Source organism: Drosophila persimilis, unplaced genomic scaffold (genome assembly GCF_003286085.1).
Source record: "Drosophila persimilis strain 14011-0111.01,24,50 unplaced genomic scaffold, DperRS2 tig00000431-arrow-pilon, whole genome shotgun sequence".
Lineage (NCBI taxonomy): Eukaryota > Metazoa > Arthropoda > Insecta > Diptera > Drosophilidae > Drosophila > Drosophila persimilis.
Genome location: NW_020825312.1, coordinates 182,814 through 201,610, shown reverse-complemented (window position 1 = coordinate 201,610; position 18,797 = coordinate 182,814). Strand labels below are relative to the sequence as shown.

The following is an 18,797-nucleotide window of genomic DNA, read 5'->3' as shown; positions in this document are numbered from 1 at the left end:
AGCTTCTCAAATTTCAAATCTAGGCGCGGTATTCGATAGCTAACCCAAGTGTTGGCAAATATGAGGTCACAGGGCTGGATAGGTGGAAAGCAGCCACATGGGAGTCATGTTCATTTGAACCAAGACAAAACATTTCGATAGGTGAAAAATAAGGTGGAATTTTTAAAATAGCTAATTTCACTTGGCTAATTAAAAGCGCCAAACCTTAGAAACACTTAATTTTTATTAGAATTATATTTAGAAGCCTCCAATATTGACAGTCGTTATTCATTCTGATTTTCAAATAGTCGCAGTATATCTTCCTTGATTGAGAAATTTGAGCAAGGCTTTATGCAACATATATGACACAAAAATATTGATATTGAAACCGAAAATCGACTTACAATATATAGGTATATATTTAACAACCCAACCGACAGCTACTCAATTTTAGAGCGCTCTTTCTAAATAGCCCCAGCCAAACAAAATAACAGTCTAATAAATGTGTAAAGAAAATTCGCAAAGCTTGTCCATTTTCAAATTTTGGCGCGGCATTCGATAGCTAACCCAAGTGTTGGAAAGTATGACATTGCAGGGGTGCATAGGTGGAAAGCAGTCACGAGCAGCATGCGAGTCGATAACGAACTGAACCAGTTCAAGTTCTTTTGAGCCAAGATAAAACTTTCTCTAGATGAAGTTAATGATGGAATTTCTGAACATGGCTAATTTCAATTGCCTATATAAGACAGCCAGAACTTAGAAAAACTAAACAAAATAGAAGCCTCCAATATAGTTAAAATAATTTCCTAATAAAAATAATAACAAACAAGGCTCTATGGCGCCAAACTTCAAATATGACACAAAAATATTGATATTGAAACCGAAAATCGGCTAATAATATATCGATACATCTTTAACAACCCTACCGGCAACGGCTAAATTTTATAGCGCTCTTTTTATTTGGCTTAAATAGTCCCAGCCAAACAAAAGCACAGTCGCGTTTTTGACCAGCGCCGTCACCTGAAAACACACAAAGTAAGCGTAAAATCAATTTTATTTGTGCACAGTGTGCAATGTGTTACATTGCAAAATATAATGATAGTAAGGGTCTCAAGCGACCAATAAGCTAACAATAAACGGGAGGCAAAAACATTACATTGCATAATGGGTCACAACAGCAGCAGCAGCGGCAGCAGCAACAACAACAACAAGAGCAAAACGGGCCAAAACCAAGTGAATTTTGAATGCGCCTGTGTGTTAGTGTGTGTATCTACAGCTGAGTAACGAATTTTTGTTGTATTTAGTTGCTTTTCGTACGTTTTACTTGGCCTCAAAAATCAACTTGTGACTTGTTCTTGTTTTGTTGGCCTTTTTATTATTATTCTACCGATAAATTTACATACATATGCACATGCATACATACTAATGTTGTCTGTAGTCACGTACAGATGGTATGTATTGGTAAAAATCAATTTTCCTCAGCTTTAATTGCATTTTATTAAAATCACTTGACAATCTGACGAACAATGCAAAAATGCTTGCTCCATATTTGTTCTACCTTTCTCTTTCTAACTTTCATACATAGTTGCTGCTCACGCGCATCGCCGTCCTCTGTCTCTCTCTGCCTCGCAAGAACAACTGCTGGTACACGGTGGGTCGCCTCCCCGCGCTCCCCGTCCAGGCTGCTTAATTTCATAAATCAAGGCAGTGCCAGTTAAAAAACAACAAGAACTATATGTACATACCTTTGGTATAAGCTCCACATATGCACATACTACACACGTATATCGGTTTGTTTCGGCATTAGGAAATTTCCGTAGCCAGCGCACAGTGGTCAAACAATTCAAAACAAGTAGGCGATAATGATATTAGTTCCCTCTAGCCATTCACCTATATCAATAAATTTCAGTCTGGTTTTTTCTGGAATACGGCACACAATATCGGCGAATGAAAGTTTTTGACGGTATGTCGATAGCGGAAAGTTTACAATGAATGTTAGTGTTGGTAAGCATCCGCACCACTGTGCAGCGTACACAGAACAGCTGATGCTTGTCAAATTTTGCTTTTATTGGTGTATGTATGCAAGTTCGTGTGTATTTGTGTGTGTGCGCGAGCAAGAGAAGAGACAATTTAGATACCGAGAAAAAAAACTTGACGAGTTTATTCAGTGTTTCGCGCTAGAAAATCCAATTCAACTTGATATTCGAGCTTATATTACATGCAAGTACAGAAAATTACTTGATCAAGTGTGGCCTTATCTTGGTTTAGGCCCGGGGGGTGTGTCTGTCGGTCTCTCTTCACGTTTGGCTCCTTATCAAAATCACGCGACGGTGACGGTGACGCTGCCGCTGCTGCTCGTGCGACTCGCCCGAGCAGTGTAGCCCCCCAATGAATTTTCAAGGCTGCGCTGATAAATGAAAACTAATCAAATGTTTTTCGTTTCGTTTTGTACCTTTCGCCTGCCGCCTTTGTGCTTATCACACAGATAGCAAAATTCTAGTTGAAACGAAGCACCGCTGACACCGACGACGACAACAGAGCTTATATAACAAGGCAAAAACCGAGACAGGCCCCTTAATCCAGTAAAAGATGTTGCGATTGCTACGCAATACGCCCGCCAGGTGCTCCGGCCAGCAGCAGAGCGTAATCCAGAGGTAAGTTCCTGTTGATTTTCAAGTTGAAAGAGAGGTCCATGTAACACCACTTATCCACCGCTGCTAGCCATGTGCGAGGTCTGGGCTCTGCGATTCCGGAGCTCAAGCTAAAGGACTTTAGTGTCGAGAACGAACCGATTCTGAGCTACCGCAAGGATTCGCCGGAGCGCAAGGCCCTACAGCAGGCTCTTAAGGCCACGGCCTCTCACTGCGAGGAGATTCCCATTGTGATAGGCGGCAAGGAGTTCAAGACATCCGATGTGCGGCATCAGGTTATGCCCCACGATCATGCACACAAGCTGGCCCAGTTCTACTATGCCGATAAGAAGCTCCTGCAGCAGGCCATCAAAACCGCTGTGGAAACGCAGCCCAAGTGGGATCGGGTGCCGCTGGCAGAACGCTTGAATATCTGGGAGAAGGCCGCTGATCTGATGGCCACAAAGTACCGCCAGGAATTGAATTCGGCCACCATGTTGGGACAGTCCAAGACGGTCATTCAAGCCGAAATCGATGCGGCAGCAGAGCTGATTGACTTCATACGGTAAATGGGGAAAGTCAGCCTCAAGGGAATAGCATTTCTAATATCTGGATTCATTTACATGCAGATTGAATGCCTACTTCCTGAAGGAGGTCTCCAAATATCGTCCCATTAGTGAGGACATCAAGGTCACCAAGAATTCCATGCGATATCGTGGCATCGACGGCTTTATTGCCGCTGTCAGCCCCTTTAACTTCACGGCCATTGGCGGCAACTTATCCTACACCCCCGCTTTGATGGTAGGACGACCAAGCCCCTAAAATTCCCAATCAATTAAGCTAACACCCTGTGCACTCCCGTCTCGTTTTCCAGGGCAATGCTGTGCTGTGGAAGCCCTCTGACACGGCCATGCTTTCCAATTGGCGCATTTTCAATATCATGCGCGAGGCAGGAGTGCCCGATGGCGTTGTTAACTTTGTGCCAGCCGATGGGCCGGTGTTCGGAGACACGATTACGGCCAGTCCCCACCTGGCAGGCATCAATTTCACCGGCTCTGTGCCGTAAGTAAGAGTCGGATTATTGATTTCTGTTCTATATTGTATTCTATCTCTCGGACAGAACATTCAACCGCTTGTGGAAACAGGTGGGCAACAATATTGACAACTACATCAACTTTCCCCGCTTGATTGGCGAGTGTGGTGGCAAGAACTTCCACTTCGTGCACAAATCGGCGGACGTCCAGTCGGTAGTCACATCGACAATACGCTCGGCCTTCGAGTACTGCGGACAGAAGTGCTCGGCTTGCTCGCGCATGTATGTGCCCGAGTCTCTGTGGCCAGAGGTTGGTTGGTCGAGCGCCATTCAGCACTGATTGCCCCCTACTAATCTGTTTGACCTTCAACTCTCTCCGCAGATCAAGGCTGGCCTGCAGTGCGAGGCGGAGAAACTAAAAATAGGCGATGTCCAAGACATCAGCAGCTTCACATCGGCTGTCATTGATGACAAAGCATTTAAACGCATTACCAGCTATATAGAGCATGCCAAGAAGTCTCCAAACCTGGAGATAATCGCCGGCGGTACCTACTCGGACAGCAAGGGCTACTTTGTAAATCCAACCATTGTGGTTAGCAAAGATCCCAAGGATCGGATCATGGTTGAGGAGATCTTCGGGCCCGTGCTGACCATCTATGTGTACAAGGAAGCGGACTTGGCGGAGACCATGAAGCTGGTTCACACCTCCACAAAGTTTGCCCTAACTGGAGCAATATTCGGACAAGACGAGTAAGCGAAAGATCTGAAACTCGTAAATATGTTGTTTAATTTCTTTAATCCTTTGCTAAGGAATTGGGTCCAAACCGCTTTGGAGGAGTTCAAATGGGCTGCCGGAAACTTCTACATCAATGACAAGTCGACCGGATCTGTTGTGGGCCAACAGCCATTCGGTGGCGGTCGGATGTCCGGTACCAACGACAAGGCTGGCGGACCCCACTACATTCTACGCTGGACTTCACCGCAGTCCATCAAGGAGACGTTTGTGCCCCTGCGTGACGTCAACTATCCCTACATGAGCGAATAAGCTGATGAACGATGATGATGAAAGTGAAGGAGGGGAGCAGAGGAGCCGAGAAGCAGAAGCTAAAACCGACAGGAATCTCATATAACTACTAACTATATAAATATATATAAATGTATATGTATTTTGTTGAACTATTTTTAAACAACACCCAAACGCCCACCCCTATCCCCGCCCCGTAACACCTGCCCTAGTTCAGATAGTTAATGTTGTGCACACACACACGAATCTCGGATGAGAGCGAGAATCCATGAGAATGAAAAACTGTTGTAAATTGATATGCTGATTACCCTTTTAAACCGTCACACACACACACACACACACACGAACACAACCACATGATTATATGCCGCGAATACTAATCTAATATCTATAAAACCTAAAGTTTGAAACGTATTGTGATTACTTAATTATATAATTTTTTAAAATTATGTTTGTCCGCCTTTTGTTTTTATCCTTACGTTGATGTATTCTGTTTGTTTTCAGTTGGGATCTGTACAATATGATATACATATATGCCTCTATATACACCACACAAACGTATGTAAAAGCAAACAAACACTTGACAATACATTTCGATTACTAAATGTGAAAGATCATAAAAGAGATAAATGGAAACTTAGTAACATACAGTAAAAATAAATATTTAAATTTCAAAACTAATCAGAATATGCACTATTTTTATTATTACAAGGGGAGGTCACTGTTGCTTCCCGAAGAGATGTTGCGATGTAGGATGTCATCTGCTCCATTTCACAGAATCTACAGGAGTCTATCTTTACTTATTTCCATTTTAGGTACAATTTCACTAAATTGTCTTTAAAACTCTGTGGATGATGGCAGCATCGGTTGGCGGATTCCTTATTTAATGCGTATTGATGAAATATTATTTAGAAACAGATTTCAAACCGATGCTTCATTGCAAAATAAAAAAAAAAACCTTTTAATCATTCATGAAATCTTCTATACAAGTTATAATCATAGCATAATCAATCCCTTAACTCGCTCTTTGAAGAGACAGTCCAAATGCTCTTTTCAGAAGTCTTGAAGAAAGCGTTAGATAACGAGATCTTATACCTATTGTTGATTAAACCGCATTGCGAAAGAAATTATACTTTTGTAACGAATTGGCATATCAAGGAGTCAGAGGGCTGATGATAGTGATAGTCTCCACCCAGAATTGCTTGGACGATCGTTCTCATGTTAGATGCATATACGCATGTGCATATGATAGATATACTTACTGTGTAAATAAAACAGAAGGATCCGCGAAAAGGTAATACCTTGCAAAGGGACGTAGAGTACGGGCGTAGAGTAGGTAAAGACGAGCGGGAACGTTGTGATCCCCGGCTCTACAATTTAAACATGTGTCGTTTAGGAAGGATTTTACAATAATAAAAAAAATAAAAGAAATAAATCGATCAAACCGTTTGGGATATTTTTATATATTAGATTTTATCATATTATTTTTTTAGATTATATTAGATTTTTTAAATGGAAACATTTTTCTTAAATTTCTTTTTTTACATCTGTCTCTTTTTTTTCTATTCTCCCGATAACACAAGCTCTTTGACTTTATCTCGCTCTTTTCCGTAACACCGCGCACACTGCACGACTACAGTGTGAGAGAGAGAGAGAGAGAGTGCGAGAGGTAGTACATTGCAAAGGAAGGTAGAGTAGATAAAAATGCACTTAAGAGCCAAAAGGGACATGATTTTACCCAAAAAATAAATCGACCGAACCGTTTGGGACATTTTTATATATCAGATTTAATCTACTTCCTTTTATCTTAAAAGTTTCGTTGTACATCTGTCCCTTTTTTTTCTATTCTTACACCAACCAAAAGCTTTTTATCTCGCTCTTTTCCATAAGACCGCGCACACTGCATGACTAACAGTGTGTGAGAGAGAGAGAGAATGAGTAGGCGCGTGGAACGAGTAGCGTAGCCACTGCAATTTTATTTGTTCATTCTGGCTATAATAATAATGATACGTTTTGATCCAGCAGATCCGGCACTCTGGTAGATATGGTCTCTGCATCAAGAATTTATATACTTTGCGGGGTCTGAAACGCTTTCTTCTGGGTGTTGCACACATCTACTTTCACCACAAATATAATGTACTCCTATATCTACCAGATTGCCGAATCTGGATCAGATCGAGTCATTATTATAACCAAAAGGAACAAATCAATTTTCAGTGGCCTCACACCACAAATCCAATATATCCCAAAACTTTCGACTACCGGATATTTGTATTGAAGTTTTGGAATATGTTAGGCCGTGTGCTTATAAATGGCAAGGCAAGTCCTATGTTTGGCACTCGAAAAATATTCAGGAAACCCATTAGTGAAATTATATATATTATATAAGAAAAAAATTGTTTCTATTGAAATAAGAGTCTTAAACAATCATTTAGTGTGTGGTTACGGTTTTATTGACCGCCAGTTCTCATTTCGGATTATTTCAATTTAAAATGTAGGCTCTATAATATAAGGCATATGAAATCAAAAAAAAGAAAAGGATTTTACAGATTGGCAATATATTATTGCATATGATGCCATAGTGTAACTGCTGTGTATTGGTATAATGATGTAGAGACTACTCTACAAAGATTTCTTATCCGTTAGAATATAGAATATTATATATAGTGTGTGAGCGCACTCGTAAATCTAGTCAAATTTTATTGAATTGACGCCTGTGTCAATTGCGCCGCCCCGATAGCTGCCGCGCTTCTTCTTGGTCTTCTCGTGCTTGAAGGACTTGCCGCGGGTGTGCTTCAGGTCGATGTTGGCCCGTTCGCCCCAGGAGCCGGCAGCGTTTTTCTATACAGGGGGTACGGTTCGCGTAAGTATAAAATTGTTTAAACAGATTTAATTCTAATTACATAACAAATCTGCATACATCTGCGCGCGTTTGTGTGTGTACGTGCTTGTGGGTGGGGGGAGGGAGGGAGAACTTAACTAGATCTAATTGTCGAAGGTGATTTTCTTGTTTGGCTTCGGCGCTGAGGAGTCGAAGGATTTGTTGCCGAAACCACCGCCGCCGCGCCCGCCGCCGCCACGGCCACCAAAGCCGCGTCCGCCGCGGTCGCCTCCACGCCCTCCTCCAAAGCTGCCGCGGTCGCCTCCACGTCCACCGCCAAAGCCTCCGCGTCCGCCGCCACCACGTCCGCCAAAGCCGCGTCCGCCGCGGTCGCCTCCACGGCCACCGCCAAAGCCGCCGCCGCCGCGGTCACCTCCACGACCACCGCCAAAGCCGCCACCGCGTCCACCGCCACGTCCCTCGAATGGCTTCTTATCAAAGCCACCAAAGCTACGGCGATCGCCCATCTTCTTGAATCCACCGCCCTCGCCGCCTTCCTCGCCGCCGTTCTGATTGTTGCTCTCCCAGGTGCTGCGATCCGGACGTCCGGCAAAGCCGGAGCCTCCACGTCCGCCGCGTCCGTTGTGCTTCTTGAAGCCGTCGCCATTCTGCAAGGGAGAAAGGCCAAAGAGGGCAAACCACAAATTAGCAAACGATTTGCAGATGTATAAAACGAAAGAGTAGGGAAACGTAGGTTGGCCGTCAAGTGCCACAAATGATTTGAGTTTTTTGTCGGGACGTCTTGTCTTGCTAATTTGTGTGTTTTGCCCCCCGCCCCTGGCTGCGTAATTCTTCAGAGAAGCCCTAGCCCTAACCACATGCCTCTGCACGCACACACACAAACACACACGTCTGACGCGACTCAAATGCATTTGCGGCACTCACCTTGGCCTCAAAGGACATGTCTTGGACTCGGGCATCGACGAGAACCTCCTCTGTCCGCACGCGACGGAAGGGAGAACGACGTCGGCCACTCCCACCACCGCCTCCGCTGCTGTTCAACTGCCTGCTATTGTGGCTGTTGTTGTGGTTGTTGGGAGTGGAGGTGAAACCATTCTGCTGTGGTTTTGCAACAGATTAATCTCTCAATTGCTTGACAGGATTTGTTTGGAGGAATGGACAAAGGGAAAGATAAAACTCACCTTTTGGTCTCCCGATTTGACAAAGTTGTTGTACTTCTTGTTAGGTGTGGCCTCCTCCTCATCCCCGCCGCTGAACTTGCGCTTCTGGCCAGCCTTGGCGTCACCGTTGGCCTTAGGCTTCTCCTCTTCGGAGTCATCGCTGTCGCTGTCGTCGCTGCTTTCCTTGGCCTTCTTGGCCGCTGGCTTCTTGGCAGCTGGTGCTTTCTCCTCGTCGGAAGAGTCATCCGAGGAGGAGTCGTCCTTCTTGGCCGGTGCCGCAGTCTTCTTCACTGCCGGCTTGACAGCAGCAGGAGCCTCATCATCACTGGAGGAGTCTTCGCTGCTCGATTTGGCCGCCTTAGCTGCAGGCTTGGCTGCAGGCTTTGCTGCAGGCTTGGCTGCAGGCTTGGCTGCAGGCTTGGCTGCAGGCTTGGCCTTAGACTTGGGCTTTTCGTCCTCAGAGCTCTCGCTATCATCCGAAGAGTCTTCGGATTCACCTGCCTTCTTGGCTGGAGTAGCAGCGGGTTTGGCTGCCGGCTTGGCAGCAGGCTTCTTGGCTGGCTCTTCCTCATCGGAATCGCTGTCATCGCTGGATGACTCTACCTTCTTGGCCGGAGTGGCCTTTGCAGCTGATTTGGCTGGGGCAGCCGCCTTCTTGGGTGGCTCCTCATCGGAATCGCTCTCCTCACTGGACGAATCGACTTTCTGGGCTGGAGCAGCCTTGGCTGGACTTGCCTTCACTGGAGCTGCCTTCTTGGGTGCCTCGTCCTCCGAGGAACTATCCTCGCTGGAGGAAGCAGCAAGCTTTTTGGGGGCTGCCTTAGCTGGAGCCTTTGCTGCCGGCTTTTCTTCTTCCTCGGAGTCCTCTTCGCTCGAAGAGGTGGCGGGCTTGACCACAGCTGTCTTGGCCGGGGCAAGTGCAGGCTTCTTCTTGGCTGGCTCCTCATCGGAATCGCTACCCTCACTGGAGGTTTCGGGGTTCTTGGCAGGCGCAGACTTTGCTGGTGCCTTGGCCGCTGGTTTGGCCGTTTCCTCCTCGGAGCTGCTGTCGTCGCTGCTGGAGGCCGCCTTTTTGGCTGGAGTTGTCTTGACTGGTGTCTTGGCCACGGCAGCTGGTTTCTTATCCTCTTCAGAGTCGTCGCTGTCCTCACTGGAGGAAGCAGCAGCCTTCTTGGCCGGAGCGGCCTTTACTGGCACTGCTGGCTTCTTGGGTTGCTCTTCGTCTGAGGAACTATCATCACTGCTCGAGGCCTTGACCACCTTAGCAGCTTTGCCGTTTGTCAACGCAACAGCGGCTGGCTTCTTCGCCGGCACTGGAGCCTCATCAGAGTCGTCTGAATCACTGTCACTATCAGCAGCTGCTGCCTTAATTGCTGGAATTTTTGTCGAGCTCTTGGTCTGGTAAAACTGTAAGATCTCACTCAGCTTCGGCGTGTTCTTGCCCACTGTGGCCTGTATAAACGTATAAAATTCTTGGTTAGTAAATAGCACGTGGTCGCGGTCGCATGCACGAGCCAGGAAGATTCGGATATACAAGAATGGCTGGTCCACTCTTCAGAACCATCCAGATATGTTCAACCTACTGTCTCAAACAGCAACCTGCACGCAAAAACACGAGCTGCATGCTTTTGAGTGCATTAGAAGCTGCATTAGCCGCAAAGAAAAAAATAAACTTACTGCCTTCGTCTTTTGTTGGAACACCTTGGCCAGGTTCTTGTCCTTAGATTGTATATACTCTAATACAATAGCGTCGGTTAGTTTCAATAGGTCCGCCATATTTATTTCAATTGTTTGACTTTACTTAAACTTTTAATACCAGCCACACGCCTGCTCACAAATAAAAAGAAATACACACGTGTTTTGTGCGGGCTTATCGATAAAATATACGGTCTGACCCTCAGAAATATACCGTCTCATTTTCAAAATATACCGATGAAAAAAAACCCGCTTGACCCCCCTCTATTTAAACAGGTGAACAACTTGCGGCAAACCGCGGAAAATAATACTGTTTGTGAATTCTTTTAGATCCATCCTATCCTTCTTCTTTACTTACAAAAAAGAGACCACGATATCTTTCACCTATACTGCCCTAAAATTCTACAAGTTTAATAGTTTTCGTGGAGCGTATTTAAATACCCATTGGCCGTCAATGGGTTAATCACTCTCAATTATCGAAAATCATATCACTAGATTTTAATATTCGGTTTAGTATTAATAGCTAGCTAGGACCGTCAGTGTGAACACATATTTTAGTCATTTTTTTGACAAATACTTTTGTTTTGATCTATGGGGATTTCAAACGATATCAGTCTCAAAATGTCACCAATTCAAAAACAGCACAAAAACAATTCAAACTAGCACAAAACAATATGGTCGTATCACCAACTGCATAGACTTTCTTTAATAATTCTTAATTTAATAATTTTCAGTTTCAGGAATCCCCAGACTGTATCCAATCGTTCGCAGCAATCGATAGTACTATCGATAGTTTTTCGTGCAATGCAAGACGACACTAGAAAATTCTATAAAAATAAACAATAACCGTATACAATTCTACACAAAATTCATTTCCCTCGGCCATGGCGTCTGACAATGAAGATCCACCGTTGTCACCGACTGGCCCCATCTCTGAGATACTGAAGCTGAATGACGATTGCCTGGAAGAGATTTTCGAGCGACTGCCGGATTTGCCTACTGAGATTTACTTCTCCGAAGTCTGCCAGAGGTTTCAAAACATTGCCTTGGGAAAATGGCGGATCAGCCATACCTATGACACGATGGATCTGGAAAAATGGTAAATGTATAATTGCAGCCGAAATATTTATTGATTATAATCAGAATGTGTCAATCCTTTAATAGGCGAGAACTGCTGCCCAACTTTGATGATTTATATTACTTCATCCATTTGATGCAGCCGTATATAAAGGAAATGTACGTCAGTAGCTGTCTTTGCACATTGCTCAAGGATTTGGATGAAATACACATTACGGAGCTGCCCCAAGTGACCAGCTTTTATTACGATCCCGAGGACGTGGATTGTTATCCATCGAATCGCAGCATACGCAAATTGACCCTCATTGTGCCTGGCGTGCGTAGACTTCGCCTAACCACTCCTACAGATGGGCGGTATCTCTCCCGCTTTAAGCATCTGAAAGAACTTCATCTGTATGAGGATCAGCACAAGGCCTACGAGCTGCGCCAGCAGTATCTGGATGAGGTGTGCCAGTAAGTAATGATTTGCGGCTCCTTCGCCAGCTTGCCTCCTAATTCGTCACCTGTTCCGCAGTCGGTGCGACCTCCAAGTGCTGGACATACGAACATTCGATGGAATCAGTAAGCTGCGCCTCAACAACTGCGTTAAATCTCTCCAGAGTCTCACCACCCTCAAGCTCAATCTGGCCACGATCAAGTCAGTGCTGCCCGAAATCATGAAGCTGCCGTCGCTCAAACAACTGGTAGTTCTCCTCTGCTCCGAATGGCACATTCCCGCAGAGGTCTGCCCGGACGAATACGATCCCAAAATACGAGAAGTCGAGGAGTTCTATGCGATTATGGAGCACAAGGCGAAGGAAATTACATGCGTGGCCGTAGATGGCTACTACATGCCACTGGAGCCGGGTTGGGACAGGGATTTGCCAATTTGGCCGCATAAGAAACTGCAGCGCCTGGCCATTTGCAGTTGGGACCATTCTACCGAATATCTTGAGCGCTACACCTGCATGAAAGATCTGCAATTGCTTTGCCTGCGAAATTGTACCCATTTGAACGATGATGTGCTCCTCAAATTCGTTGATCTATGCCCACGTCTGCAGCACCTGGACGTCTCTTACTGTCGAGAGGTAACACCCAGTTTTCTCTCCCGAGCCCTAAAAATTCTCAAGCAAAAAGACCCGCATAGACAACAGACGGGATACAGCAAGACCCCGCCGTTGTTTATTTACTATGTCCTCAGTGGGTTCGAGGACTTTGTCGACAAAGAGGTGATTACATTGTTCCCCTTTATTGTTCAGATTTAACTAATCTCATTGTACTATCCCTTGCAGAACCTGAAGACCTCTCCAGAATACAGGGAATACATCGTCTTTAAACCAGACTTCCCAGTCCGATCGGAGCGGGGGCTTAGCTTTGTAGATCGCGGCTATCAGTTCGAATTTATCTAATATCGGATACATACGTACATATATATTGATTAATTATTACAAAATTATGTTGCATAAATTAATGATGTTAAATTAAATTATATGAAACAGTATCGATTGGTATTTTAGAATTCTCATGTTGAGAGTTTTCGATATTTCTCTGCAACACTGTCACACTTTAGTCTACACAATGTATTATGTATTAGGAAATATTTCATTTTTTTTATTTTATTTACATTTGTATTGGTTAGTACGTTTTATTAAAAAAAGAAAATGTATTTTGGTGGTGCCGATGTATTGATATATCGTTGAAATCATCGATAGAGCGACCATCGATAAATTTACATTTTATTCACGCTTTTGCTTTTAAAACTGAATTGTGCAACAAATACGGTAAAAATTTGACTAATTGCATTCGAAGTTCAATAAAAGCATTTAAAAAAAATGAGTGACGGAAAGGAACAGAAGCCTGGCGATGGCATCCGCTCCATGCGCAGCACGGGCGTCTTCCGTTTGATCAACTTTGAACTGTACACAAAGCCGGTGGGTGTTCAGGATGCACCAGTCAACATTCAGAGCTTTCTTTAATAGGTTTTGTTTTCTTTGCAGAACATGGTCGTCATGGGCCTGGGCTTGACAGCTATAACTGGAGTCTTTGGATATATTGCCTACATGCGGTACAAGTACCAGAGTTTGGGCTACTATGTGGCCGTCAAGGAAGACGGAAAGGAGGAGTTTATCAAGAAGAAATCAAATTGGGAGTTGTAGCATTGTATCTTTGTGGAAACTTCTTTATTCGCTTGATAGCACAATTTGGTACATAAATTTCTGTTGTTTCGAGTAACTGTTTGTTTGCCAAAAGTGTTCAGAAATCACAAAAGTAGAAAAATGTTTTTAACTAGAAACTTTTTGCGACACATATTTTTCGCAAAATGAGCGTTAAACAACAGGAAAGGGAAGAACAACAAACAGTGTATGAGAAGGGAGGAGGAGAGAAGGCAACTTGTGGTGTCTGGTGGGTGTATCACACAATCAATGGTATTGTCCTATTCCTCTTGCCTCTCTCGCTCGGCGACTCCCTTTAGTCGGACAGCTTGAGCATCTTAAGTTCGTCCAAGTAAGTTGCTTCCATTTTAATTTTATTCAATTGATTCAGCTCGAGACTTTCGCCCTGGTCCTGGCGCGACTTCAGTTTCTTAATGTCTGAAAGCTTCTTGGCAACGGTGCGAATTTTGCGTTCCTTCTCGTTCGAATTCTGGCCATTGGCCTGGGGATGTGGTTGATGCTGATGATGATGGCGCTGTTGGTCGCCAGCATTCTCCTGTTGATATCTGGGCGCCTGAGGTCGTGTTCTGTGTGTGTGATGTGGCGTCTGGGATGCCTGCTGGTCCTCCCCCGTCACAGTCACCGTCTGTGTCGTTGGAACCGCAGCAGAGGCTGCTGCGGTATCCACATCGCCACCATTCACAGCTTTTACATTTACATCCCTCCGTGGGCCCTTTGGCTTGTTTTTGTTGTTCTTTTTGTTGTTGGCACCACCTGCAGGCAACAAAAGAAATGCAAACAGCAATTAGCAAATACATTGCCCGCCCTACTTACTGCCATAATATAAGTCCCTAATCCTAATTTGCATGTATTACGAAATGTTTAAGGGGGTGAAGGAGGAGGATGAATCGTTAATTCTAGTATCGTTTATACTGATAGGGTCGATAGCGTCTGTTGGACCGATTTGGCACGGTAGCGGCAGCTACCGATGTCGCTGTCGATGCATCACGACCCTCACGGCCACTCGACACTTGGCATTGACCCTGTTCGCTCCGTCGCACGATCGGATTGTCCATATCATATTGTCTGTTCCAAATCTTGCGCATTCCATTACCTGCTGATGCTGGTGCCAGTCCGGGTACGGTTGGCTGTGGCAAGTACTTCTCTGGATTCTTTCCCTCCTTCAACAAACGCAAATGGGGCGGTGTGTAGGCCTTTTTGCTCGCTTCTGGCTGACTGGATTTAATCCCCTCATGCTTGGCCTTGGTGATTTTTGGCTCACTGAAGGTCTTATCTGCATACTGCTGCCACTCGATGCCGAGCAACTCCTGGCTTTGCGGCCACATGGTCTCGTGCAGCAGGGCTCCGGAGTAGTGGTACACTTTGAAACTGCAAGTAAAATAATAATTAAAATTTACATCGGAATTGCAAGCATATTTCATGGGAAGCAACTCACCCGTTACTAATGCGGAGCCTGGGAGCGGTGGTGGCTGTGACAAACCATTCGCCATTGGGATGCCACTCGAAGACAGTGGTGTCCGCCAGCTTCAAGCTGGCCAGCTTCTCCCGTTTGGGCACATCCCATACCTCGACGGCTCCGGGCAGATTGCCAAAACCGGCGAGCACAATGATGTTTCCAAAAGGATTGAAATAGGCACAGTTACGTGGACCCTCTCCAAAGTCATAGATCACGTCGCACTTGAGATTGTAGAGAGCTGCCTTGGAGGGCATGAAGCCATATACAACCACGAATTCGGTGGCTTTGGGACTCCATTTGACACAGTGGACTGGTCCCTCCTTCGACAGCGGCACGGAGCAAGTGTCGCCCTTGGTGGCCATGAAGTGGACAGCCTGATTGCCGTAGTAGGAGGCGCCGCTCTTGTCCACCTCGGTGCTGGTTAGCAACAGCAGGCCAGTGCCTCTCTTGTTCCACAACATTTCCACGCGGTCCGCCTGGAAGAAGCTCTTGCAGGCGACCGTTTGGTTCTGGCCCAGGGCGGGATACTTGTACAGCTTGCACATGGACGGAGCACCCTTGGCGCCGGGATTGTAGAAGGCCAAATACGGCGGACAGTGGCCGGGACCAAGAGATAACATTCCTCCGCGACTGCCGCCTATTTTTCTTTGGGTATTTTCGAATCCTTTAGCCGATCCTTCGGGCAGATCATAGAACAGAGCCTCGCCGCCGACGACGAGAGCGAAGATGGTCTCGTCCGACGACCAAGATGGCTCCCAATTCGTTTGGTTCTTCTGGACAATGGCAAACACTTCGGTGCCCGTGGTGATATCGTACACCAGGAGATTGGGCGACCCCTCTGGGCGGTCCTTGGTGATGGCATAGTGCTCCCAGGTGCACAAATAATTGCCACGTGGCGAGAACTTGAGGTAGAACGCCTTGGGGCGCGGCAACGAGCACTGCACTGGCCACTCTCCGGCACCATCCTTGCACGCCTCGAGCACCTTAACGTCCCGGCCGTTGGAATATGCAAAATATCGGCCATCTGGACTGAAGCAGATCGAACGAGAACATTTCGTCTCCTCTCGCGGCAAGTTTGACTTGTGTTCATATGGCAACTTAGGTCCGGCCGATGACCACAGTTCAACCGCCACGCTAGAGCGAACTGTAAACGAAGGCACGATAGATTAGTTACCAGAGAAATACACGAGGTAGCGCTCCCCCCTCCCCACACCCGACGACAGAGAATGACTCTTGAGTTTGCACAGTCCTGCCAGGCGGCGGGGCTGGCAATGCAGCTGGTGCCCCACATTGTCTGGCATCGGGGGCAGTGTTTGGGGACTAGTTTTGTATCGAATCTGCGGGATTATATTTACTTGCAAGGGTAGGAACAACACCGTCCGCAGCTGCAGCCATTGTCTTCCAATCTCACACGCACACACACACAAGAACACGCACGGCGATGTTGTTGTTGCTATCTAGTACTCGCGCTCTGTTGCAGCCGGTGTTGGTTAACAGATGATTGGTTGTGCACTCACACGGTCGCTCTGTACTGTGTTTATCGATAGACGCCTATATACATGAATTGGCGCGATGACGGACACTTTGAACATGTATGTTACCTAACCAAACCAAATATTTAGAACCGCAACAAAACTTCAGCTCTACGTGAATTTAAAAACATTTTAATACTGACGATTTGAGATCTATGATTTCAGACGGCACATTCAAACGTATCTAGATGCCTACTATTTTCCCAAAATCCTACTTTCACCCCCCGCACCCACATTTGTATAGTTTTTTTTTCAGTGGGTAGGCCCAGGTTTTCATTTCTTTTGGCAACTATTACGCCAGTTAATTGTCAGGCTCGAATAAAAGCATTTAGAGCGGCGCCGATGCACAATTGGAACTTGTTCAGTCACTTTCGCTGAAAAATTTCATGTAGACTGACAGCCGACTGTCGTTGACACTTGGCGGTGACACTTTGCGCATGCGTGCCAGAGCCAGAGGCCCCCAGATGCCCCCCAGATGCCCCCAGATCCCCCCCCTGTCTAAGTCGTAGTCCAGTTCAGACAATGTCCGAAGTTTTATTGTTGCCCTGGCTGGTCCGTCGCAACGCTTGTTTCAATTGTTGCTATTAATTTTATTTTATTTATACCGCACAGTCCAGTACTTTTTCTGCACGCCTCGACGCGACGGCAATTGACTTCAAATGTCTCGCATTTGGCCGGCCGAAGAGAAAAGTTACAACAACTATGAAAGTTTCTGTGGGCTCTGTGCACATTCATTTTGGCTTTTTCTTCATTTTTTCGATAATAACCATCACAAATTGAAACTAATATAGCTTGACTTGATAACTTTCCCAAAAGAAAATAATGAAAAGCGGCATTTAAATCACACAGTTCGCCAGAGAAACAGATAGAAATTTGGAGAATGTGGGAATATTATGTAATATTATTAATCGGCAATCAATTACCAATAGACCCGTGTAGGCAGCTAAGCCATTTCGCGCTGCTTTCGGTTTCCATGAAGGTGAAAACCGCATTCATAATCTCCAATAGAGTTCAATGCGAGCAGAAAATTCAATAAAACACCGATACGCAATTCTAGATCGATAATCGATTAATAACCGTCTAAATTTAAATTTGGGCCTCGAAATAACCGCAATTCAAAAGAATCGCATGGAGGCTCGTCACTCGCCCATCATATAGCTACGGAACCCTAGAGTCTCAGCAGCTTTTCAACTAAATTTCATTTGTCAAAATATACAAAATAATTACAGCACAAATATGGATTTAGGGAGACATATGCTAAAAGATGAACTCTTTGATAAGGTGGGACCTCTGGAAACAATAGGAGCCTTCATCGCACTGTTGTTGCTTTTGTTAATCTTTTTCTTCTGCGTCGGCTACTGCTGCTGTTTTAGCTGTGACGGTCAGAAGTCGTATTAAAAGATGTCTGAAAAGGAAAAGAGCTCAATAAACTAACTAATGGAGAACGCATCAATTATAAAGTCAAATCAAATTGATAATTCGCCTTGTTTGTGAGGCCGGTGCTGCTCCTGTAACTCCTTCTGAGTCGATTCGCCCGGCCTGGGCAGTCGATCATTCCAGAATCCGTGAAGCATCCATCATTCCGTATAGGATAATGTCCAATATCGATACGACCATACCCCATACTTTTTTTGTGTCGACGACTTCCTTGAGTATCCCCTTAAACCGTTGAGGGGCTCTGCTCCGTTGCTGTGATCGCTTTTCAGCAATTGTCAGAACCAAGTCCAAAATCTGGCATAATGACTGTAATTCTAAGTATAATCCTGTCGGTTGCGCTCTCCATTGTATTGTTTGTGTGCCTCTGCCTCTGCCTCTGCTGCTGTTGCGTATTCATAGTTTGCATGTGCTGCTGCCACTGCGACTGCGACTGCGCTCTGCGTGGCCCAGCTCCAGTTCCGCCCCCACTGCCGCCGCTCCCGCCATCGCCCCTGCCACGAATAGAGGCAGCAGCAGCGGCAGCAGCAGCAGCACTTGGTGGTGGTACGACGGCAACAGGTTACGACAAGCCAATGCCAATGCGATGCGATGCCACCAGCTAGCGGCAGAGGCCAGGCCTGCTGCGCCGGCGCAGTCGCTGCTGCCGTTGCCGTTGCTGCTGCCGTTGCCGTTGCCGTCGCCAAGACGACACCTTAAGGAATGGTAAACGTTACCTGGTCCGTCAGTTCAAGTTGAGCGCTCGTGTTGGCCGGTTGTCAGAGACGCGTGTTACCACCAAT

The 18,797-nt window shown here is 45.8% G+C and overlaps 6 protein-coding genes and 1 long non-coding RNA gene across 9 annotated transcripts; 3 read left to right on the top strand and 4 right to left on the bottom strand.

Annotated features, from left to right (window-relative positions):
* The first annotated feature begins 943 nt into the window (after window positions 1-943).
* Window positions 944-5,115, top strand: LOC6595891 (delta-1-pyrroline-5-carboxylate dehydrogenase, mitochondrial). Its single transcript, XM_002021396.2, has 8 exons — window positions 944-1,014; window positions 2,465-2,633; window positions 2,701-3,174; window positions 3,239-3,410; window positions 3,484-3,671; window positions 3,730-3,952; window positions 4,025-4,392; window positions 4,453-5,115. Exons 2-8 carry the CDS (start codon window positions 2,569-2,571, stop codon window positions 4,685-4,687), a joined length of 1,725 nt encoding a protein of 574 aa, XP_002021432.1. The 5' UTR covers window positions 944-1,014; window positions 2,465-2,568; the 3' UTR covers window positions 4,688-5,115.
* Window positions 1,458-1,881, bottom strand: LOC113566026. Its single transcript, XR_003408899.1, has 2 exons — window positions 1,725-1,881; window positions 1,458-1,661 (listed from the first exon to the last, which is right to left on the bottom strand). It is a non-coding gene; the product is annotated as an uncharacterized LOC113566026 (long non-coding RNA).
* Window positions 5,116-7,204: 2,089 nt separating the features above from the next.
* Window positions 7,205-7,631, bottom strand: LOC113566009 (nucleolar and coiled-body phosphoprotein 1-like). The gene is made up of 2 exons (XM_026989674.1): window positions 7,570-7,631; window positions 7,205-7,507 (listed from the first exon to the last, which is right to left on the bottom strand). The coding sequence occupies exons 1-2, from the start codon at window positions 7,582-7,584 to the stop codon at window positions 7,355-7,357; spliced, it is 168 nt and encodes a 55-aa protein (XP_026845475.1). The 5' UTR covers window positions 7,585-7,631; the 3' UTR covers window positions 7,205-7,354.
* Window positions 7,542-10,466, bottom strand: LOC6595892 (nucleolar protein dao-5). 2 transcript variants are annotated; one of them, XM_002021397.2, is made up of 4 exons: window positions 10,346-10,466; window positions 8,690-10,120; window positions 8,433-8,606; window positions 7,542-8,155 (listed from the first exon to the last, which is right to left on the bottom strand). In XM_002021397.2, the coding sequence occupies exons 1-4, from the start codon at window positions 10,442-10,444 to the stop codon at window positions 7,652-7,654; spliced, it is 2,208 nt and encodes a 735-aa protein (XP_002021433.1). In that variant the 5' UTR covers window positions 10,445-10,466; the 3' UTR covers window positions 7,542-7,651. The 2 variants fall into 2 exon arrangements, with proteins under 2 accessions (XP_002021433.1, XP_026845474.1); XM_026989673.1 differs by lacking the exon at window positions 8,433-8,606 and having other exon boundaries at window positions 10,346-10,464.
* A 781-nt stretch (window positions 10,467-11,247) lies between these two features.
* LOC6595893 lies at window positions 11,248-12,987 on the top strand. The gene is made up of 4 exons (XM_026989581.1): window positions 11,248-11,462; window positions 11,528-11,893; window positions 11,955-12,648; window positions 12,712-12,987. Exons 1-4 carry the CDS (start codon window positions 11,248-11,250, stop codon window positions 12,826-12,828), a joined length of 1,392 nt encoding a protein of 463 aa, XP_026845382.1. The 3' UTR covers window positions 12,829-12,987.
* A 226-nt stretch (window positions 12,988-13,213) lies between these two features.
* LOC6595894 (small integral membrane protein 8) lies at window positions 13,214-13,651 on the top strand. The gene is made up of 2 exons (XM_002021399.2): window positions 13,214-13,350; window positions 13,417-13,651. The coding sequence occupies exons 1-2, from the start codon at window positions 13,252-13,254 to the stop codon at window positions 13,573-13,575; spliced, it is 258 nt and encodes an 85-aa protein (XP_002021435.1). The 5' UTR covers window positions 13,214-13,251; the 3' UTR covers window positions 13,576-13,651.
* On the bottom strand, window positions 13,573-16,606 carry LOC6595895 (eukaryotic translation initiation factor 2A). Of its 2 annotated transcripts, none has more exons than XM_026989535.1 (4): window positions 16,405-16,596; window positions 15,029-16,193; window positions 14,687-14,961; window positions 13,573-14,346 (listed from the first exon to the last, which is right to left on the bottom strand). In XM_026989535.1, the coding sequence occupies exons 1-4, from the start codon at window positions 16,442-16,444 to the stop codon at window positions 13,889-13,891; spliced, it is 1,938 nt and encodes a 645-aa protein (XP_026845336.1). In that variant the 5' UTR covers window positions 16,445-16,596; the 3' UTR covers window positions 13,573-13,888. The 2 variants fall into 2 exon arrangements, 1 of the variants encoding a protein (XP_026845336.1); XR_003408864.1 differs by having other exon boundaries at window positions 14,299-14,346; window positions 14,407-14,961; window positions 16,405-16,606.
* Window positions 16,607-18,797: the final 2,191 nt, after the last annotated feature.